The sequence below is a fragment of the Strix uralensis genome, chromosome 26, assembly GCF_047716275.1.
Source record: "Strix uralensis isolate ZFMK-TIS-50842 chromosome 26, bStrUra1, whole genome shotgun sequence".
Lineage (NCBI taxonomy): Eukaryota > Metazoa > Chordata > Aves > Strigiformes > Strigidae > Strix > Strix uralensis.
In genome coordinates, this window is record NC_133997.1 from 2,581,296 (window position 1) to 2,605,107 (window position 23,812).

General features: G+C 42.8%; 1 protein-coding gene across 2 annotated transcripts; it reads left to right on the forward strand.

The window, feature by feature from the left end:
• Positions 1–6,305: 6,305 nt before the first annotated feature.
• POU2AF1 (POU class 2 homeobox associating factor 1) lies at positions 6,306–23,067 on the forward strand. 2 transcript variants are annotated; one of them, XM_074894904.1, is made up of 6 exons: positions 6,306–6,395; positions 18,063–18,190; positions 18,905–18,947; positions 19,038–19,309; positions 20,744–21,015; positions 21,945–23,067. In XM_074894904.1, the coding sequence occupies exons 1-6, from the start codon at positions 6,380–6,382 to the stop codon at positions 21,958–21,960; spliced, it is 747 nt and encodes a 248-aa protein (XP_074751005.1). In that variant the 5' UTR covers positions 6,306–6,379; the 3' UTR covers positions 21,961–23,067. The 2 variants fall into 2 exon arrangements, with proteins under 2 accessions (XP_074751005.1, XP_074751004.1); XM_074894903.1 differs by having other exon boundaries at positions 20,744–23,067.
• The last annotated feature ends 745 nt before the right edge of the window (positions 23,068–23,812 follow it).

Consider the following 23,812-nt stretch of genomic DNA (forward strand, 5'->3'; position numbering starts at 1 on the left):
GAAGCCAGCAAGTCACCAGACTGGTGTTACTGTAGGTGGGGAAGTTACAAAGATGCCCTGCTCCTTTCACCCCTTAACACCATCTGCTTTAGCAGCCACTCTGCGACGTGTGAAAGGGAAAAGCCTGTGCAACTGATCCCAGCACGAGCTCACCCAAGATCACCTGTCAGCATTGCAGTCAGAAGTGAGCTTGCAAGGTGCACAGGCATACACAAATTAGTTTGAACACGTAACTGCAGAGCAAGGCTGCTGTGACAAGGACTTCAGTGTGCGTTAGCTACGTGGTAGCGTGCCTGTGGTCTAGGCTGGGTTTGCAAGCAAGCACAGAAGCCTAGGCTTGTGGAATCATCACTGCTTTTGGTCCTCTTGCTGGCTCGGTCAAGGCTGGTTCACGTCTCCCTTCCAGCTGCAGTCCAGACACAGACCGTGTTACGTGCCATTGTTCCTGTCGCCTGACTCAGTACCGGAAACTTGAACTAAACGTGACTGCTGCTCATTCACAGACAGACACCTGAGTGTGGAAGAGAACGGGTAGGCTGCAAGCAAACAGTGCTGAACACGGCGTGTGTGTGAGCAGCAGGAAGGGAGAAGCAAGGACAGGGTAGATCTGAGACTATGAGTGTATGACCACTACAAACAGCTTGCATATTTAGCTTTAAGAACTGCTGGGGTGATTTGGGGGTTTGGGTTTGTTTGGGGTTTTTTTGGAGGAGGGTAAATCAAACACATCGTGGAACTCAGGACCAGACCAGGTGATCACTTAAAGAGTATAAAGTACAAAGAAGTCCTGGAAAGGTCTGTTCTAGAACTTAATGTGTGTTAGAAAATACAAGTGATTGTTCATGGGAAACTCTCATCTCTCTAAATGCAGGCATGGTCTCAGTGTGACAAATATGGTTGGCTTGGTTTTTTTACTTTCTTCTTACTCTAGAACCCAGAGCTTTCTTGAGGATGCTGGGAAATAACTTCACTTAGGCATCTCCGTCCAGAAGTTCTGAAGCATTTCATGCTCTCCTTTTGTGCCTGATGTTAGGCCTGATCAGTATGAGACTTTCCTTTGTGTGAAAAAAATATGTGCAGTAAACCTGGAGTGAATGTGGAATGTTCCAGGTTCAGGTCCTCGCTGTCTGAGAGGTCATGAAGGCTATGGTGATTTACACTGCCCAAGGACTTAATCTCTACCTGAGAGCTGAGCATATACGAAGGCTGCATCATTTGTTCCTTATCAGAGCTGAGGTATGAATCAGAACTTGTTTCAGAGGGCAAAGTGGGAGGTGTGAGGCTCACATAAAAGTTAAGAAAAAAAGAAAGAAGAAAAAAAACAAGACTGAGTTTATTGTACCATGCTTGCTTCAGTGTTACTTACAGTATTACACTCCTCAGGAAGCACTGCCACCTTGTTGACTGAAGCAACACTTCTGCTTCAAACATGAAGTGTTTGAGGACTTGTTCTCTGGTAGACACTCTGTAGACAGAGCATGACATTCACTCCACGTTGATTCATACCAAGCAGCTCACTGCTGTTGTCCTCTGCCCTTGTTCATAGGAGTTGTCGTGTCCTTCATGCTTCAAGGAAATCAGCTACCTTGTCCCTGCTTGTGGCAAGCCATGGTGCATCCAGCAGAGACTTGGGCTTTGAGTTTTTTTAGGCCTTCTTTCATCCTGCTCTTTTGATGCCTGATGAGACTACCAGAATTAGGAGCCTCGTTGTACTAGTCATGCTCTTTGGTCTACTAAGAGATAAGCACCTCCAGAAGGTGATTCAGACTTGGGTGACTCATACCTTTGGAGATGCCTGTTGTTCTTTTGGTTCTGCCAAGGCTGTTCAGAAGGGTGTAGAGTGATGCTCCTGAATTAGGTGATGGGATTTACTTAAACTTGCTGGAATAAATGCTGGCCTGTACTCCGTGGGCTTTGGTTCTGTATTGTTTCTTGCTGTATTTTCACATATAATGTCATGCTACAAAATAAAGACATGGGTTATAAAATTTCTAATCTGAAATAACAAATCTTTTTCAGTCAGATGTCAGATCTTGTTGCCTCAAATGAGGCTCAACTTTTTGTTTCCTCTATTCTCTCTCTTGATTGTTTAGGAAAGAAATATGAGAACCTTTTCTAAGCATGGTTGTCTTTTAAAAACTCATTTGAACCTACAAAGTAGAGATCTATTTATTAATTTAGTTATTGTGTTCTCAAAGGTAAATGTTTGGGTTTGCAGACCACAAAGCTTTCTGAAATATCAGACTACTACTTATATATTCATACTCCTTATGTTTCATGGCAGGGTTAAAGTGCTAATATTGACATGTTTAAAAAAAAAACAAACCCAAACACCCACAAACTCCCCCCCACACACCCCACAACAACAACAAAACCCAACACCCAGGATATCTGTCAACAGCATTAATCCACCTTTGGAAGAAAATTACATATGAGCTCAACTCCTGTCCTGGGAATAAGACAACATCAAAGAGATGAGGGACTGAGATAAAGCTCAGCTTCAGAGTGTCAAATATAATATATGCCTATGATTTTATATCATTTGTATACTCAAAATTCTTGCAGGGCCATGTTGCTGCCACCACTGAGTAGGCACAGTTCTTGGTTTTAGTTCCCCCTTAACAGGAGTGTCAGGCTTATAGTATATATCCATTGGTGTTTGCAGTGAGCTTAACTGCAAGATTACTGAACAACTGCTTTCTCTCAATGGCTTTATCCTGCTCATCTGCATTTCTGTAGTGAGGGGAACCAGTGGCAAGATGTTTCTTTCGAGGCTGTATGGCTCTTTGCCATTTGCAGTGGATTTTGGTGAATCCACTGCTGCCCACATTGAGATGGGAGATGGAAGCAGTCTTTGTTGTGTAAAAAAGAAAGGATGGATTTGTCTGCAACTTCTTTGAGTGTCCAGATGCAAGTCTTGCCTGCTGGTTGGGTGTGGGTAGCTTACTAGCAGGGCAGCTGCAGATTTCTGAATACCGTGGCTGATGTATTGGTTTTCCAGCCAGCACTGTCTGAGGTACACATCCCACATACCTTAATGAAGGAAAGACTGATGCTGGGCATCTTTCTTCCATGCTTGGATCATCTTGGCTGGAAGAGGAGATAAGGCACACGCAGTTTGAGTCATCCTTACGCTCTGCTCTTACCATCCTTGCTGACATCAGCTGTGTGGATCCGCTGGGATCTGCTGCAACCCTTGATTTGCTCTTGTGTGGACAGAGCCACCAACTCTGCTTAGGAGAAATGCATCTTACTGTAGATCTCAAGAGAAGGGTTTCTGCGCTGCGTACGGCGCGTGGGCGCTCTAATGCGCGTTGCAGCTGATTTCAGGTTATCTTTTGAACAGCTGTGTGTAGTGGTCAGACCCAATTGTAACACTGCCTGTGAATCTTTTGGTCTCTGGATGTGTCTCAAAGTGTAGCCACCAGAAACGTGAGAAATTGTACCCTGACTCAGGGCAGCGGGGTGGGTTCCTTGCCAAACCGAGGTTTGATTGACTCTAACATGTAGCCTGACATAGAGCTTGTTGCTTTGGTCTTATGGTGAACTGGTCAAGGCATGACCCGAGGCAACTGGATTTGCATCTAATTGTCTAGTGGCAAAGGCTGCAGCTAATTTTCTGAGTGTCTCTTAAAGGTACAGCTATCCACAAGCAACCTTCCTGCTGTTGGTGTTTGATCATCTAACAATAGTCTGGGTTTTAACCATGTTTATAGACTATAATCTTGAATCATGATTAACCAAGTTGTGTTTTTCTGTAAAATGCATGAAGTGAGATGAGGATCACGTTTGACAGAGCTTTTTTGCTTGGTGTGCTCTGGGGTCACCAAGCTACATACATGCGCCCCTTTATACCTTAATGTATAACTGTGAAGTTACTTTTTGGAGAGTGATTCTTTGTTAAAATGTCAAAAGTTTATTTGGTAATTCTGTCTAAAATATGGAAATGGATGATTATCAGCCACCAGAATAGTGCTGGCCGTTTTATCGGTGGAAAACATGTATTTTTTTTGCAACTTCCTCATTTTAGATGTTTATTACAACAAGACTTTATCTGCCTGGTTTCATATTTTTAAAGTATTGATAGAAAGACCTTAAAAAAGGTTTAATCCTGAGTGAGTTAATGTTGTTGTCACCTTTTCTAAGGAGAATTAAAGTATCGTTAAAGGTGAGATGATATGCATACATAGATTATCTTAATATGAGTCTGTATATTTATTGTTGTGTATTGTGCAGTGTATTATACATAAGACTTGGTGTGTACAAATCTCAGACCGTGCTTCTACTACTCTGCAGAGCACAAATGTACACAGTGTCCTTATACTTAAAAATAAGGTCTTAGTCCTGTCAGAAACCTGCCTAAAAACTTGATATACCGTGCTGTTTTCCAATAGCTCTGATGTCAGAATTCAGCTATTTCCAGAAGAAAACTGCAAGAGAGTACAGTTCTAAACACTTGCTGACGTTGTCTTATGCGTTGTCTCAAGCCAGACTCCAGGAATTTCTCACAGTATTTCCTGAGATCGCCTTGTGCTGTAAGCTTTAAGTAAATCTCAATCTATGATTTGGCCCTGGCTTTCAAAGAACGTCATTTGTCGGGAAGAGACTTCCTGTTGCGTTACAAGCCTTTATCTTAATTCTACAAATTTAAGACGTTTCTAAAATGAACTTCCGTTAGTTTAGAGAGAAATACAACGCTGCTTTTGTATCAGAGATGTGAGAGTCCACAAATTCTTCCTGCTTTGGTGTAACTGAAGTACCACTAGTTTCAATATTCTTCCTCGCTTCCTTTGGCTGTATCGGGCTATGAGTTCGACTCTAGCTTACCTGTCCATCTATGAAGTATTAGCTGACAGATTGCCTGCTATTACTAAGCACTTCAACAGCAGAGAGGATATTATACTGTGTGGCTGGTAGTAAGCATTAATGCAGATATGCAAAACGTGGCTGAACAATGTTCTCGTGCCTGAGAACTGAGGAGGTGGGTGCTATTTTGGAGGGCAGCAGTGTGGAGGTACACATTCCTTATTTCTTTCCACTCTACTTGCCTTGGGGTTTGCTTCTTTGTGGTTTTTTTTTTTTGGACAAATCTTTGAAGCAGAGGGAATACAATTAAGCATTCATTTGATTAATCTGGATTTTTCCATTAAATGGTATGTTGCAGAATGGTTCCCCTCTCTACTCCTGAGAGGTGTTTGGCATCCCTGAAAGGATGAAATTCTTTTAATAGACTCCTGGCCAAAGAACTGACCCAATCCTGCCTTGTTCTTTTTATGGGAAGAGAAATTTGTGAGAGCAAACTTTGGGGCCATGGCAATTGAGTGATTAACAACTGAACAGGAAGATAGGAATGCCAGAATCCTAAACTCACCGGGCAGTCTCCAACAGATATTTCTCTGGCAATGAAGGTCCTAAGTCAATGTTACTTGTGAATATTCACCATCGTGGTCTGAGTTTTAGAACAAAGAATGTTAAGAGGTGTAAGAGATTATGTTCATGTAATGATGTGAATAGGTAAGATATAATGGTGCTGTTATTAATGCTAAGAACTTATTTCAACTCCTATAGCAAGTCTCTCTTGGCCTTCATTTGGCTTTGCAAGCTATTTTGGAAGGGCTGTCTCTTCTTCAGTAGGAAGTGTTGTATTTTGATAAAAAACAAAACAGAAAAAGGGGTTTCTTTTTTAAATGAAGGACGTCCTCGTTTAATGAGGCTTGAAGTGTTTACAGGTGTTTCCTCATAAGTTCAATTTTAGTGACCCCAGGGAGTTGAGATTCTCATAAGGCAGGAGCAAACACTCAAGTTTTGAATTGAAGCGTAGCACATTTAAAGGGCCAGGCAGCCATGGCGTGTGGGCTGGTTCAGTCTAGCTGAGGTGTATGGAGCCAACAGTTACGCCATCTGAAGCAGCAGACTGCTGTCTTAGGTGAAATAAGACCATCCTTAGTGCCACAGAAGGTCAAAATCTAACTAAAAGGCCCTTGTGTTTTTTTTCTGCTATACAACCTTTTGACCTAATTCTGCAATTCTGTGGTAAAAGCCCCATGAGTGGCAGGTTCCAGGTTTGTTTCTTCAAATACATTTTGGTGATATCAAGGGCCTTTTTGTGCATAATATCTTCCAGAGCTCACGGCTTTTGGAGGAACTGTTTAGCATCATGAAGAACAGCATAGAGCAAGGGAAAATATAGAAGTGGTTGTGGTTGGAGGATGTGATGACATCACAGGGTTCAGCGGGAACATGGGGCTTTTAAAAAGCTGAAAGAAACATCCTGACAGTCAGTTATCACATCCCCGTAAAGGAGTCAAACACACGTTAGCTATTAAAAAGCCAAGTTATCTTCATCAAAGAGAAAAAAGACTCCATCCTGACCCAGAATATGCACTGGCAAAAATGTAAGTGAGCTCTGATTTGTTTTTCATAACTGTGATAAAAGCTGAAGACTGTAATGCATAAGTAAGCATTAGCGTAGTATGGGAGACGATACTCGTGAAGAGATGCATGGCTCAAGAGAGGCAAATGATAAGACGTGATGCTAATTTTCCAGCAGGGATATTAACACAGGGCAGCATTGCTGCTTTGTTGGCTTTCATCACTATGAATCAAGTGGAAGACTATGATTCATAAAAACAATAACAGGATGCAGGTATTATATCAAAGGTTACAGTGGTTACATACCAGAAAATTTTCCTTTTTAAAAGTGAAACCTGTGAGAAATCTTATTTCTGTGCCTTTTTTGATATGTACTTTTTTCAACTAATAAAAAAAGATAAGGAACAAAGCAGTTGAGGGCAATACAGTTATGACTTTACAGGAAATCACTTTTCTTGTTTTCAAGATTATTTTACTCCTCTTGGCCCACCTTTGCTCAAATAGTTTACAGATCATAATACAGGTAGGTGTTTGCTTCTTGCAAGTTGTTCATTCTCACTGTGTGGATCTGTAGATGACGCTTGCTTTTGCAACTGTCCTGCCGTCCTTTGCGTTTCACCATGCTGTTCTGTTAACCTGGAATAACGCAATATACCTGAATGGAAGAAGTTAATTTCTTAAACACTTACCAATGACTTATCTGATGTGGAACTAATAGCTTGTAGGTTGTTCAGAGGTTAGTTTACTACTTTCCGAGCTTATTAGAAGTTAAGTCTGCTTTCTCTGTTACACATTTCTCCTGCTTTTTTTGCTTCAACACTTTGGAAGCTCAAATAAGTATTTCTGAAATTATGCTGTAGACTGTAACGTGCTGTAGCAAGAAGCTCTGACTGCTTATTCAATCGTGTTTCAATTTGTCTGACAAGTATTGAGCAGCAAGTGGGAGCACTATGGCAACACACCTTGTTTCCCCCTTTATATTGTGCTGTTTTCAGAACTAGTAGGTATACGATGTGGAGCATACTGCAAGATGATTAGATTCAAGATTTGAATCTAATCTTCCATCTCAGAAGTCCATTAATAGTTGGTTGGGTTTTTTTTTTTCTGCAATGATAAAGCAATACTAACAACCTGATGTTTTAGGTAAAACAAAATTAGTAACTGAATTGGTATTTTACCTTTGCATTTTTTCTTTGACACATGCAGCACGTGAGAAGAGCTCAGAACCTTTATCTTGATGTCAGCAATTCTCTGTTGATAGTTTTTAGGCAAGACAACTTCTGGCCATTACCTGCCTGTCCCTCCGTGCCCACTGAGCTTCTCAAGGCTTGAATCTCCTGTTACAGCAATGCCTTCTGGCAGTTTTGAAAGTCTGTGTGAGACATAGTAACTGCCTTGATTTGACTTCTGTTGCTGAGAAAGTCCTTTTCACATTGGTCAGACGAAGCAGCCAGTGGAGTGGCCAGACTTCTCTCTGGCTCCTGGGCTGGTTGCTAGAGCAGCCTGGCATGATGTTCACTAAGACACAAAAGAGGCTGAGTCTGTGCTCGCTGTTGGCATTTGCTGCCTTTCTCTGCTGTCATTGCATGGTTAGAGTTCCTTTTTCCAACGTGGAACTACTATCTTATTAACCCTGCTTCTTCTCTATACCATCGCAGTAATGAATTACGTGCTTTGGCTTTGCAGATACAGGAAGAGTATTTTGATGGCTGGGATGCAGGCAGCTTGGGTGCAACTGCCTGCTCTACTGGAGATGCCCTGTGTGAGTCTAGGTAGATTGCTCAGGTCAGTACAGCTACTCAGGTGCCAGGTCCCAAAGGCTTCAGAGGAAGTCAGACTTCACAGTGTCTCTGTTTGGTGTCTCTGGTGCACCTATATTTTGTGTTAGTGTGACCAGCTGTGGCCTCAAGTTTCCTGTACCAGCTGGTTCAAACCACCTGTGACCACATGGATGTTCCAGTGCCCACGTGCGAACCATTGGCTTGCTCTAAAGTATAAATTGATGCAGAGGCAGTATGGGTGACCAGGGAACTTGGTGTGTGCTTGCATGAGCCCTAGGCTAATGTGAGAGCATAAAAGCTCTGCTCTGCTTCCTACCTAGGGAGCAGGAGGAGCTTTTCTCTGCTGTGCAGAAAGTTTTCAGTACAATTAAAACCAAAATGAGTTACTCAGGTATTCTGCCAAAAGCGCACCCTGGATAGATGGGCAATAAGTCAGTGGGGGTGAAGCGTTTCCCCAATTATGGAACAAAGCATCCCCTATTCGGTGTAGAACCAGATGGCTCTAATCCTGGCAAGAGCAACTGTTCCATTTTGCACACCTGTGGTACTGTGCTGCCAGCCCAGCCACGTAAATGGCTCTCCCAGGAAAGGATGTCAGGGCTTGACTTTTCTCACCCTGAAGGTAAATTTCTTCCCTTTGGTCTAAGCTGCTGTATTATGGAGTAACCAGACTAGAGAGGCATATGATCATGTACTGAGGCACATGTAAAAGAGACCTTTTCTTGCTTGGGATCTGTCAGAGTCAGCAGGGATGCTGTAATAACTGAGCTGGAAGAAAGGTAAAGGAAGGCACAGACTGAACTGCCAGTGAACGTCAACTGGAGCCAGGCATTTAATTTCCTAAGGCTTCTCTGCAAATTTCATAGTATGGAATTGGTTTCTGGAAGAGACCGGATTAAAAACCAAGACTATTATTGAGCCTAACTTTACATATTTAAACAGCAGGGATGACTAGGCAATACAGGAATATGAGCAGGTTATGTGGTATAATGTTGCTGGAGGAAGAAAAGGGCATGCTGGATGGGAAGGCATTCCTGCCTTACTGGTACGGAGTTGGTACCCCGGCCAGAGCTGCGTTTGCAATTCCAGTCAAGAGTGGTGCCAGCTTGAAAGCAAAGGCAGAGTACCTGTGTGGAAGGAGACTACTTAAGAGTCCTGGCAACCTCTTTCATCAGGATGCCTTGACTTGGATGAAAATTTTTTTTTAGCAAAATAGGAGGTTTCAAAAGGAATTGTTATCATTTCCATGTTTTCTCTAGCTATAAAAATAGAACACAACAACAAAAAACCACCAAAGAACAAAAAACTCTCCCAAACTGAAAGCTCAGTGGTGATACAGTAACTCATTTAAATAGGTGTGACCTCGCCAGAGGGCATTTCTCATGGGCACCTTCTGAGGGGCAGTTTCCCACTTCTTCAGGGGACCCTTCCGTAGAAAGTCCTGCAGGAACAGAAGGAAAACTAACAGACCTTGCCCTCAGCTGCTATGGTCAGAAGCTCTTGTTCTCCTGGGAGTCTCGCATGACTGGCCCTGCGCACTGGAAATCGTTCCCTCAGGGTCACGGCACAGTGCACTTCTCTGCAGGAGTGGGGCCCAGAGCTTCCGCTCAGCAAAACCCCAGAGAGTGTCTCAGCCTGAAAGCATCCCCTCCCACGGCAGAAGCGAAGTGACTGGTTGGGGCTTCCCAGCTTTTGGCAGGATTTTGCTGAATGGAAGCAAGCCCGCTCTGCACCCCGGCAACCCTTCAGGGCTGGGAAATTTCTAATGGGCAGCACCAGCTACTTTCCTCTTTCTGCAGATAGTTACCTCATTGTATTTTGAAAACAAAATGAAAAGGACCTTTCACGCAAACGGTTTCTGTTATGAGAGGGTATGCAAGCAGGTTGAAATTCTTCAAGAGTTTAAAATCTAGGTGATGCTTTGGACACTCAACTCATGGTGCAATCCAATGGGACTTTGCACCCGAGGCAAACATTCAGCTATGTAGCGTTCCACTGACTGCTTGGATTCCCACGTAACTGAGATATGTGAATCTGCACCTTTGAAAACCTCTTCCTAAATGCTTTTTAAGTGCATAGAGACTTTTCTGCCCACAACAGATGTGGGGCTCTATACAGCCTTTCTGAAAGTATCAGATAATGAGACCGAGAGGTGAAACTGCAATATGCTGCACCTTGTGAGTTTTAATTTTGGTAAAACCCCACTGGGAAAGATGGATAGTATGAAAGTTGAGCCCATCCATGCTTTACAAAGCAGGTGTCGGGCTCTATGAATGACCACATAAGCAATTAAATGGAAAGCTTGCATTACTAAAATGGAAAGAGTATTATGGGCTGGGAGGAATTGGGATGTGCGGGTGAGACTTATGGTTAAGACACTTTCTGTCTATCTCAGCTTCCCCTTTGTAATAGGGGTTCTCTTGTTCTGAAACATAATTTTTAGCAGCTCTCACCACTACATGGCCAATGCATCCAACTCTTATGTAGCACTTGGAAGCTGTTGTTGTTGTTAGAATAATCAAAGCAGCAGCGATTACAAGCCAGCCTTTCATGTTGTTTCCCAAGTGTCTTCAGGTGTCCCCTTGATTTTGTTTCTATGCAGGTAGAAACATACAAAGTTAACACTTTGTTTGCCGATCTGCAGCGCTTCCTTGTGTCGGAACAGAACGTAGGTTCTGCACAGTGTTCCCAGGAGTTCCACTCGCTTAGAACATCCAGAGGTGTGAAGGAGACCTTTTCTAAAAGGGCAGTAGTCGAAAGCATACCGTGCCCCCAAGAACAGTGCAGTCAGGGTGCACGTAGATCTTCTGGAGACCAAGACCGATTTGATTTTTGGCAGATAAACACCTGAAAATAAAGATACTGGTCATAATTCTGAAATATATTACTGTCAGACTAATATGTTTCAGTGACTTTGGTAGTTACAGCGCTATGTAAGAGAGCAGAAAGACCTAGTCAAATGCTGTACTGAGTTGTTAGTAAGCAAGTGAAATATTTAGCCTATTGATTTAATCATGCTCAGAACCCTCCTGAATTCATTTCCTTATGCTGAGCAATGAACCATCACTCAGCTCTTTTGCTCATGCTCTGACTTCTTCTGTTTATTATAGAGCAGATTCTCTGCCCAGATGTTTGCTTAGTGCTTTGCATTTAACTAAATCTTTATTGAAATACCCACCCGTAGTACAACAAACAGCATAGGCAATAATCCACTCCAGTCCAGTTTTCCTTGTCAGGGTTGTCTACAAAAAACAATGGAAAAGGAGATTTGGAATGTCAGATGCACAATAAGAGCTGCATGTTCAGTCCTTCAAATGGGCCTTGACATGAAAACCTGGGGTCTTGAGATGTATAATTTCAGATGGAAAGGCTATTGGCAAGATAATGGACTAAGCAATAGCCAAATGGAATACAGAGAAACATTTTCTGAGTTGTTTCATTATTTATTTGGCAATGTTGTACACATGATTTTGTGTCTGAGCACAGTATGATGGGTTATTCATTCTTGGGGCCAGATAGAGAATGTATTTAGTTGGGTCTGTATTTTATATAGATATATTTAGGCCAGGTACCAGCGACCTGGTACTTACTAGCCAGCCAAGTCTGTTACCACCAACACAACTCGCTAAGATGGATCTTGGTAGAAATAACTGATTGTTGTTTCCAAGGGCATGAGTTGCAGATGGTTTCGCTTTGGACTGATTGGTCAGAGCAATTAAAAAGGAGGACACACCTTGGAGGATGCTGAGGGCTTGGGATGAAGTTGAAATGAAGAACCTTTCTCCTGTGTGGCTCCATGTCATGTTACTATCTGGGGTCTTGGACAGTTAAATGAATTCCAGCACTTTGTTTTCCTGCCCTGGACTTACCACAAAGCAGAGACAAAGGAAGATCCCATTTTTTCACTCTTAGTAACAGATTCAGGGAAACTGTAATTAGCCAGCAAATAAGGACAGGGTTCATCATCTCTGGTCGTGAGCAGGGAACCCTCATTCTGCAGTGTGCTTTAAGCCTCCCAGCTGGATGGCTATGCTTGAGGGAGCACAGAGACCTGAACAAATATTGCACTATTTACTGCCTTGCATAAATGGGTACTGGTGTTGTGATGGGAGTCCAAGCATCCAAACTCTGGCTGTTCCCATGAGAATGGCTGCAGTTGGATTACCTTTCCAGCACCACCTAAATACCCCTGTGAGGACTGGCAGGTGGTTGTCCCAAGAGCGGTACAAACACAAGAAAGCCAAAAGGATTAAGGACTGTTTTTCTCATAGTTGTATAGGTATGTGAAGTTCTGAGTTTTCAAGGGGAGTCTAACTGCCTAAGGACTGCAGGTCCTCCTTTGCAGGGATTTCTAAAAGCACTGATTTTGACAATTCTATGAAAGCACTTAACCTTGGGCAGCTGAGCAACTTCAGAGATCTACCAATTGGGTGACCCTTCCCTTAATTTCCTATGGGGACAGAGCTAAGAATTGTACTTGGATTTCCTTGTCTTTCCTTGCTGATCCACTGCTATGAATGGTTAGGTGGGCTGGATGTAAATACAGGGGGAGCTGATTAAATAATTCTCATATGAAGGTTGCCTGCCTAGCTGGTAAGAGCTACGTTTTATCTAAGTGCTTTTCACAGTGACCCATGATGTGCTGTGGAGCATCATCAATATCACAAAAGCAGCCGTTTCAGTTCTGATGTCAGCTCTGATCATCTGATTCGTTTCCAAAGCATCAACAGACCCAAAATAATATTATTAGCTTTAATACTTTTTAAAAAAAATATTTTTGAAGGGTTCTGTATCTGAAGTCAATGTGAAATGCAGACAACCATGGTGAAATATTTAGTCCTGTGCTAAATAGGCATTGATACCTTATTGTAAAAAGGTTTTGATTAGAGTCTAAGCATCCAAGTAGTGTTTACAAACCTGAGCAGCTTTTTTCTTTTTATTAGCAAAAGTTCACTGTGTACGATAAAAATGTCAGCAGCTGCCTAATGTAATTTGGTCTTCAATATCCAAGCCAGAACTCACTAGTTTGTTAATTGAAATCTAAATTTTTCTTGTTATTCAAGAGTTACCGTTTGCTTTTTGGTGTTACTGCAAATAAGAAAAATTTTTCTATTGTGTTTCTTTTCTTCTTTCACCTCCAGTACAATAAAAAATTGAGAAGAGGAAAATATTTACACTGCTAACGCTGATCAATTGATAAACTTATCACATGTCAGTGTGTGAGCAAAGAAACAGTAAATCTTCTGAAACGGTGACAAGTATGTCATTTGCTCTTGCAGGCAGGTAGTCATGCAAACTCTTAAAGATTAGCAGTATATTTCAAACTGAAAACTGGCCTGATGGGAAATAGTTCTGCCTTGTTTGAAAGGATGAAGGTTTAAACTGATCCGCAGTTCGTGTGTGTGTGAAGACCAGTGGTGCTAATATGAAGTTTAGTGATCTGAAACTTGTCACACTTAAGTACTTGCAGTCTTCCAACAGCTGTTTTGCCATTATCTTCCCTCTGCTTTCAGCAACGTTTAAATAAAAATGTGGAGGAAGATGTGTTTTGAAGTTGCTTGGGTTAATTGTTTGGCAATGTCTCCGGTATGCTTTCCCTGTCTGATCTCTTACTCAGACCAGCGTTTCATGGATGTTATTAAGAAGCAGGTATTTTTAAGAAGATTGTATCTGCATGTAGATACTGTGCTGGCAAAAATCTGGGGGTGACAAATATGCCAAACCAGGATACTGTTGACTGTTGCACTAGATGCTGTGGACATCTCTCTGTTAGGTTCTCCAAAGCACAAAACATGAAGGCCAGGGTTTGTAGGATCACCACCCAACACATCAATCTGCTCAGCATTTTGGGCAAAGGCATCTTGTGAAACATGTTCCTGAAGCTCTTGTCAGCCCATGAGTTGGGGTTGGAGCTGCTCCCCAAAAGCAAACACCGAGGTCCCCATTGGCTACGCGTGCTGCGTTCGGCACAATTTGGACTCATACTCAGCAGGAAAAATTATATTTTTTTTCTAAGGCGCAATCCAATTGGCAGAGGGATAACGAATATAGAGTGTGTTGACCCTCGCAACAACACTAATGGAGCTGTCAAATTGTCATTCAGAGCCCACTGAAATGGGCAACCTTCAACTTTCTCTGTGCAGTCTGGAATCAAACATCATTACGGGCTTTCTTCTGTTGTCACTTGGATACTTGGAGCTACTGAAACTGCTTCATTTGGTACCTTTTCTTTAACTGTTGTTATCCAGCCACTTTGAAAGCTTACTTAAAAGGCTTTAAGGTTTATGCTAGGCTTTTGTCGACATTCAACAAATACAGTAAGTGATAACGCTGATGAAAGGAGCCCGAGCCATGGATTTGTAAGGCAGCCTGACAAAAGCATTGCAATTAGCTAAAATACATTTACACATAGAAACTATTGCAAAGCTTCCTACTAGTTGGGTTAGATTCCTTCTTTCTTGACTTCTGATGCTTCATACTGCTCCCACTTCAGAGAGCAGTTGCAAATCAAGATCCAGTGCCTATTAAGGAAGAGCATATGCCTGTTCTACGGTTCTTGAATTGTATGAGACAAGCTAGAACTCAGTGGGCACTTGAGCACTGGAGCACACGTGCTGCTCTCCCTTTTATTTGTTTGAATGGAATTTGGGCATGTGGACCTTGATGCATTTGCAGCTCATGACTTAAATAAAAGTATAATTGAAACTTGGTCCAAGGCAGGCTTCGTAGTTTATTAAGACAACCCTGGTATAAGGAGTTGGAGACTACTAAATCCAGGTACTTCCTTTACAAGGATATTTTAATTGTCATTATTTCTCAAAATGCTTTTATTTTAAAATTATCATATTTCTTTTGCTTTATGAGGAATTGTACACTGAAGCCAAAAGTCATTTTGCTGTGGTTTCTGTGATGCTCAGACCTGGTACACACTTGAACAGTGGAAAAGCAGCTGTGCTAGCATTATTTTTATTTCTGGAGGTCAGCTTGGGGGAACCGAAATATGTTCTGCAGACTTTGGGTTTTTTGGTTGTTTTTTGGTTTTTTTTTTGGTTACTCTGCTTACACCGGAAACTCTGAATAGGTATATTTGTCAGCTTTTACAGTAAATTTCTTCTTTCCCATCCCCCAAACCTGGAGCCAGAAACTGCCATCCTTCCCCACCCTAATTCTGCAAGGAGGGAAATGTGTGATGACTGAGGGATAAGATACTACTCAAGAGGTAACAGTTCTCCCTCTCATGCAACCTAGAGCAGAGCTTGTATTTGCTTTGGAGTTGTTTTCACGCAGCATAAAGAACAGCAGCAGGGTCAGACTCTGCAGAGCCTTTCAGTAAAGTACAAATAAACAATTTCCACATGTAAATAAATCTCTTCTAAGGCCAAGAAAGCACCTTTGTGATGGTCTTTCAGACCTCCCATCTAGAATTCAGCTCCTTTTCAGAGTTCTCAGTACAGCTCATACCGCAGCACTTTTTAGCACTGTCTATTGTTTGCACTCAGATAAATTAATACTAATTAAATTTAAAAAGCAAAATGTGAACTGTATTAAAAGCCCTTGTGGATGCTTGTATGCAGAATTAAAGTGACCTTAATTCTCTTCATTAACTGCATTTCCAAAGCAACAGGATTCATGAGAATGCAATTAACCCAATTTTAAGTCCCCTAAAAAATGTCCAAAGAAAGCAAAGGTAGATCAGGCAAAGGCTGAAAACTATTGTTTTCTTCAGCTTCTATTCTAAAGCAAAGTATTTTCCCAATATGCATAAAGGTAAAAAAGACAAAAGTTCAACACATCAATGTAGTGTTGTCTGATACCAGAAGTATTTATAATGGCCAATCAAGATTTCATGATTAAATGGTATGTAGTGAGTCAGAAAGAGTTAATGGTAGAGCAAAGTTGAAGGGAAAGAAGTATTTCATTTTTGTAAAAGAAATTAAAGTAGGGATCCTTATTCTGTTAAATATTTTTTTGGGTTAACTTACAATGTCTGTATTTAGACTCAAGTTTTACTCCCCCCTCAAGTTGTAACAGAAACATCTCAGTGTGCATATAATTGTATGTAACTGGGAGAGATGATCAGAAGTAAAATGATTCATCTTGTTCTGTGATGTGTGAGGCACAGAATGTAAATCTGAGTAAATACTTCCTGGGTGGAATAATATTTTAAGATTTGAGCTGGATATCCACCTGTACTTCATAAAACCAAAGGCCAGTTGTGATCTTTAGGAATGGGAACTTATCAATTAGCGTATTTACAAATCAAAGTGCAGTAAAAAGGGGCAGGTAGCCACTAGTGCTATCAGTGGCTTTACAAATATCGGGCCTCCCTGACCTTTGATATCCTATGGTTTCCTTCTGCTATCAGTTGCCTCCAAATACTTTATGTAAAATATGGGTTGATAATATCGGGTTATGAAGAACTGTGCTTCCTCTACTTCCACGTGTTGCAAGGCTTTGTGATAGGCCTTTTTAGCTGGCTGGAAGCTTTAATTTTCAAAACGGTTCAGACTTTATGGTTCTAAGCTCTGAGCTGTGTTGTCAACATAACTGTCTGCAAAGCTGTATCATGTCCCAGCTCACCACATTAGAAACCTCCTGGCCGGGCTATGAGCAAAGCTCTGCTTGGAACAGAAACGTGTCTCTTGGCCAGGATGGCACTTAAGTGTACCTACGTGTTCCCGAGGTGATGAGGTATGCGTGTCAAACTTGTGATGAGTTAAACAGCTTTCCAGATGAGGATGCTTTTCTAATTTGGGTTGCATTTATAGCTTGCATCTAAGGACAGAATATAATGTATTTCTCTTGAATATCTAATCTCTACTTTTATATGTATGTACATGGCCAGCAATTATGTCTTAGGGTAGATATCTACTAACCAATCTGTGTGATGTGCCTGTCGGATATACTCGGAGTCTGATTTGTCCTTCAGGTGTGTGTAGATGGCTGCACTGCAGATCCATGGCACTGAAGCAACATAAAGCAGATACACACGGGTGAAGACAGAAGGAATAAAATAAGCATGCTATTTTTGTCAGAAGCCTGGAAAAAAAGTAGAACATCACCATTAACACACTGAAACCTCATTGAAGGCAGCAGAATGAAATGTTTAGTCTGGAGACAGTTTGAGGAGAACCAGCATTTGTTTGTTGCTCTTCCGTGTTTTTGTTTTTTGTTTACCTAATTGGGAAGTTTTGAGGAGGAATGCCCTTTTCCACCTCCTTTCAGAGCGTGTGGCTCACCACTGCTACTCTTGTTTCACTTGCGTATAAAATATATCCTCGTAGGGAGGTGGAGGTCTGTTGATAGCTGTTGCTTTTAGGAATGAGTATTATCCTCTGTGTAACAGCAGGAACCCCTTTTCCTTGTACTCCATCCTCCCTGGCTTTCATAAATATCTAAAGCAATATGCCTAGTTATTCAACAGAGCATGCTCGTCACACCCTGTGCCTGATAGGACGCGGCTTCTGCAGCCCGTGAAAACACCTGCCAGCAAGGCGGGAAATCCGCCAGCTCTGCCTTCCCGACCATCCCGGCTCGTGCTGTGAGTTGTGTATGAATGCTCTTCTGCAAGAAAAAAAAAAGGGGGGGCTGAATTTCTTGGTATTGCTGCAGCTATTTAACAGCTGGAGGGAATTGCAGGCATACTTATTTCGGGTTAGGTTGTCTTCACGATCCATCTGTGTGATCACAGCATCCAAGCAACAAAGGTAGAGAGAAGGCCTGTGCCGTCTGATGTCACACATCAGCCAAAAGACATCATTAGCTAAGGAAGAAAATGTTTGAGTCCAGACTCCAGGCACTTTGACTAGCACAGCCTGCAAACAAGCAGGCTGCCACGGGGATTTTGGCTCTGTGCAAATGGCAGGAAAGGAAAATAAATGTCACCTGCATATTTTTTTTTTTCCTCAGCTTCTGCTCCAGAACAGCAGCCACAGCCTCGCCCCTATCAAGGCGTCCGTGTCAAAGAGCCAGTGAAGGAGCTATTGAAAAGGAAACGGGGAAATGTTCATAATGCCAGTGCAACGGCAGCTACAACGGTAGGAGAAAAAACAAACACAGGCAGAAAATTTTTCCTCAGCAGCTAAATGATTGACCAGCTCTGGCACCAGCTGTTAATACTTTAGCAATGAAAGAAACCTTTGCATCTCTAAAGCATTTTCAAGGCAATGCAACTGATGTTACCTGGAGATACTCTTAAATATATCTTTACTTTAGGTGCAGTGCCTTTAGGGTGCTGAGCACCTTTGATCACCATTGACTTAATGGAAGGGTGAAAGCGCTTTGCACGTGGGAGGATCCAACTCCTAGGAAGAGAAAGTGGCTCGGAAGTGAAGCAGCTTGTTCAAGAGCACAAAAAGAGATCAGCCAGGGCCATCCTTGGCTATCTGCTTCTTAGTTTCAGCCTACCTCTATCTGTCCTCCCAGGAGGAAGCAGGCTGGCTCCTCTCTGAAGAGGAATTCCCTCTGCAACACAAGGTTTAAATACTGTTTAAGGCCCCCTTGAGCTGAAGGGACATGTGGAGTTTGGTTGGGCCCATGGACAGGGCTGGGGTTACGTGTACTGGCTGCCAGGCTCAGTTCTTCTGGCCCTTCTGTGGAGGCAGGTGGGAACATTGGGGCACTGACACTGAAGTAGTAGCGGATAATCAGCTGATAATAGCTAATATGATCTGTCCCTCGGTGCTTCTCGGAGGGGATTGAATTTAGTGTTTATGGTCTTAATCCCTGGATATTTTTCTTCTCTCTTCTAGGTTGTTTTGCCCCATCAGCCACTTCCTGCCTATTCACCAATGGGTAACGTTTCCCTGGTTTTCTAAGTGTTTCTCAGACATGCTGCAGGGAAGGCTATGCTGAACTGGGCTTTAATCCTCTCCTGTTTTTTAGGCCAGCCTTGCGTTGATATGGATGTTGCTGCCCCTGCATTGCCTGTCGCAGATGAAGGAGCACTCTGTTCTGGCTGGATCTCCCAGCCCTCTCCCTCGTCCTTACAGCCTTTAACTCAGTGGACCACTTACCCTGATTATGTGTCCCACGAAGCAGTCAACTGTCCATACACAGCAGATATGTATGTTCAGCCTATGTGTCCCAGTTACACACTGGTGGGACCTTCATCTGTTCTGACTTATACTTCTCAACCACTGATCACCAATTTTGCAGTAAGTCAAAAATGCCTAGGTATAAATGACAGCAAATCCTTCACCTTCTAGCAAGAGCCACGGGGAGTGCCAGATGTAATTACTGTAATTTATTTAATTACTATAATGTTGTGTGACTTTGCATCCCTGACACATACTTGTTCTAGCACTGGCCCCGTCTGCACTGTGCTGGACATCAGTATAGTTTGAGCAGGACAAAGTTGTGGTTGCACTGAAATCAGTTATACTTCACTGCTGTTTCTGCATCTCCCTACACTCCTCCAGACTTTCCACGTTATTAACGCATACGCTGTTCTTTGCTGTTGTCCTGGGAAATGAGTCATCTCCCATTGAGTCAGCGGCAGAGCTGCCATTGCCCTGGGTTTGTTCAAGTCTGTGAACAGTTATTCACAGTAGGAGAACGCTGTTTGCAGCTCGGGAATAATAATGGGAAATAGTATCTTTACTGTTGTCATCACTTCCAGCTTGAGGAGCTGTTCTTCAGCTTGGGTTTGGAATACCTGAGGAAGCAGAATTCGAATAGTTCACTGAGTGGATGCACATTACAGCCAATAAATGCTGTTGTCTGAACAAGTACTTAGGACACAGTCCCACTAGAGAGCTCATCAGTATCCAGAGGATTCTTCACTATTTAGTTCTGGACTTAAAAAGAAAAAAACAAGTAGATGGGATTCCAGGAAACACATCTACCAGGTGAAGCAGGAAGAATGAGTTGGCGATACATTTCTCAAAAATTGCTATTTAAAGATGGAAGAACAAGGCCAAAATAGCACATCAACAGAGCAGAATATTTGGTGTCAGGCTGGACAAAATGTTTGGCTGACCCAAGAAGATTTGTTATTCCTTAGAGGAACAGGGCAGATAAGTCTGTTTCAGTTGAGCTCAAGCAGCTTATTTTCCTTTTAATGCTTCAGTTCAGCTGCTCAAACAGACCCATCAGGCCAGCAAAGGCCCATGCCTGCATCCTGTGGCCTCCACTGGTAAGGAAGGGCTGTCATTCCAAACGTGTCTGCTTGGCTGCCAGGGACCGGTCAGGGTGGACTGTCGCGGAGGCCAGAAAAGCTGACTTCAGCCTTGTGGCTGCAAAGCCGTGCCCATGCATTCAGCTTACAAGAGAGACTGGCCAAGAAGGCACTTTTCACCATAGGGTGTAACTGTCTCATGGGCTTACAGAGAGGGTGGGAGTGGGAACAGAAAGCTAGAGAGAACTTGACATGAGTGTGAGCTACTGGCAGCAAGCACCTGGCACACCCACAGCCACCGTTCTCATGGGAGCCAGCGTGGGAAAACTGTCACACTCAGTATAACGCTTAACCCAGAGTGACAGGAAAAGGGATGTTAAAAGTGAGACTGAGCATCCCTAGTCTTGTTCTGTGTCCTCTCCCCACCCCACCTGGCCAGTTGTTTTATTTTGTTTTATTTCTCTTCTAACAGCCCCGAAGCACCACCCCCGCTGTAGTGCCTCAGCTTGAGGTGACAGATCAGCAGCCACCTCTCACATACTTCCCATGGGCACAGCCCCTCTCTGCACTGCCAGCCTCCACTTTGCAGTACCAGCCAGCGTCTTCCACGCTTTCCGGGCCACAGTTTGTACCCTTGCCGATCTCCATTCCTGAACCAGCCCCCCAGGAGCTGGAGGATGCCAGACGAGTCATCGGCACACTGCCCATTGAGAAGCTGCTTCTAGAAGATGAAGACAATGATACGTATGTTTTAAACAATGCTCTTTCTGTTGAAGGGCTTTAAGGTGCACATCTGGGGCCTGATCCTCACCTACTCAATACTTCACCTTGGCACCACAGTGAGTTTTGAGTACAGAGGAAAAGCAGGCTGGGGGGTGGGGTGGGAACTTTACTTGCGACTTTGGAGTCCACCTCTAGCACAACATGGCCTGTGTGTTGTGTGAAACTTGCTTTGTTCTGGGGCTCAGCACGAGATTTCTCTGCTGTTACAGTTCCTGTTACCTTTCCCAGGCAGGCTTTTGATACTGCATAGTTCTTGTGCTCAGCATCAGCACGAGGTGACTTTCATCCTCAGACACAGGGCATGGTCTCAAATTGAGACACTATAGTGTGGCTGTGGCCAGCTGTAGATTTGGTGAGGGTACACTTGCCTTTAAATATTGACAAGACCTAGTTTAATAGGACTGCTTTCCAGAGCTCAGTGTAAATGCCTTGTGTGTGTCTTTGCCCTGTCCGTGGAGGAACCTCTACCTGATCTAGGCTGCTACAAAACCTTTTTGGAGCCTAAATTGACATTTTTCTTTCCGAAATTGAATGGCTCCTTTGGAAAATAGGAAAATGTAAAGTGTAGTTTTGTTCTACTGGTGCAGGTAGGTGCATTAGTCTGAAGACAAAAAGTCATTAGAGCTGAACGAAACACCAGTGCAGTCAGCTGTGTCTATTTGCAGAGCAGCATAGAGTGGCCTAGATGAAACACTGGAGTTCACACAAAGCTGTAATTTGAAGTTCTCACCTTGTCTGCCTTTAGAAGACAGCCATGTAGGTGTGGCAGAGTGGTTTGGGGTCACGGTCTTTCAGATGCAGGATGTTTTTGGACTTGAAAATATCCACCTTTAAGATGGGGGGCTGATTTTGTGGCTGGCTGGTAATGCTGCATGTTCTACAATGGACAGATCCTGGTCCCACTGAAGTCACCGGGAGCTTTGCCTGAGTCAGGATTGCAAGACATGGCCCTATATCAGGAGATCATTGAGAAGACAGGGTCTTCCAAAATCTGCGCTTCAGTCTAACAAGGAATTCATGGCATTACTATGCAAAATACTACATATTGCAATTAGCCAGCAATACTTTTGTTTGCTCTGTAGCATTTGAGTGTGAAGTCAGTGATGTCGTGCTGAGCCAGGGAACCTTAGCGACCTCTCTTGTGCCTTACTGCTATGGAAAGTTTCTCTGTGCTGCAGTTTCCCAGGCCCGAAGGTGCACACATTTTCTTTATAGATTTCTGATTTTCTTTCCTGGAGAATGAGTAGCTTTACTTTTTCCTCTGATGGATGCAACTGTAAATATTATTGTTGATGTTCAGGAGTGCCATGCCACAGGTAAATGTTATTTGCAGGAGATATATCCCCTTCTAACTATGTTTATTGTTTTCTTAATAAACAAGGGATGCTTGGCTGGTGAACACAATTTCTCTGGGTTTTTCTGCTTTCTAAAGCCCAGGATCCTTAGGTGATTTTATTATTTGCAAGACTAACTGCAAAATAATTTATTGCGCTGTTTATTACCTGGTGTCCAGCATTTCAGTTGCCACCCAGGCAATATTTCAAGTGACCGTGCAGTTTGTGCCTGAGTGAGGTTTGCAAGCTCAGGTCGAAAGTCTTGACGACTTTGAAAGAATATTTTGTTGTTTAATATTGACAAATCTGGAAGACATAAGCAATAGATCATGTAAGTGATCATAAAGTTGTTTGAAAATAGCAGTAGCTCAGGTGCATTGAAATTAGTGGCTTACATTTGCAGAAAAACCCAGCAAAGAAATTAATTAGAAGGAGCTTAGTTCACCACTGCTTACTCCAGTTTTACAAGTACAAAGAGGGTAAAACTGGGATAATGCAGTTATGAATCAAGCCTGTGGTTGCTAAGATTGCTTTTAAATTTCTTTCACTTCAATGTATGTAAATTCTGTGTGTAAATATGAAAAAAAAAAAAGAATGAACTGTTTCAGAATTTCTTTCTGGGTTGTTCTGGTTAGAAAAAGACAAAATCTTTTTCAATAAAGATCTGCAGTAACTTTCATATGCCTAGAGTGTTTTATTTCCTATCCAAAAGGGTAACCCATCGTTGTTTTGGCAATCAATTAGTTCAATAACATACGTACAGGATAGAACTACAGCGTAGCTGTTAGACTTTCTGCTAATTTTTCACATTAAGGCAGATTAAGGAGGAACTCCATGATCCAAATATGGCCTGGAGGCACTTGTTTACTCGTCCTTGCTCACAGAAGCACTCCTGCAGTTCAGATGTTGGTTCAATCACTATTATCCTTTATTGGCATCCCTGGGGGTGTGTGGGTGCGCGGCCACAGCTAACGCTGAGCTTGACTGGAAATCAGACTAGCCGTAAAGTTGCATTTCTACTTCCTGAAATTGCAAAGTGTGGCTCTGGGGTACAAAATTACCTGAGGAAAGAAACCGCTGCCCACCACCTTCTGACTAAAAAGTATCAAATGTTGCTGTCTGGAGCTGGTAGGACTGCCTGTAGGATGGTCTGCTCCTGCGCAAAGGGGAGTTGCAAAGCTACCTGTGATGCCTGGTGCCCTTGCAAATAGGACCTGGGGGAACGGAGGTGGCGAGTAGCTCTGTGTAATTCCCTGTGTAACTCCAGCCGTAAAACCAGGCAACCAAAGTGAAGCAGCGAAGTGTTTTCCCTGTCACTAAGGGCCACATCACCAGCAAGCCTATAACTGCTCTGGGTTGTGACAACTCTTTGTCCTACACACAAGATAAGGACTCGGTCCCTCTCACCAGTAGTTTTGGTAAAG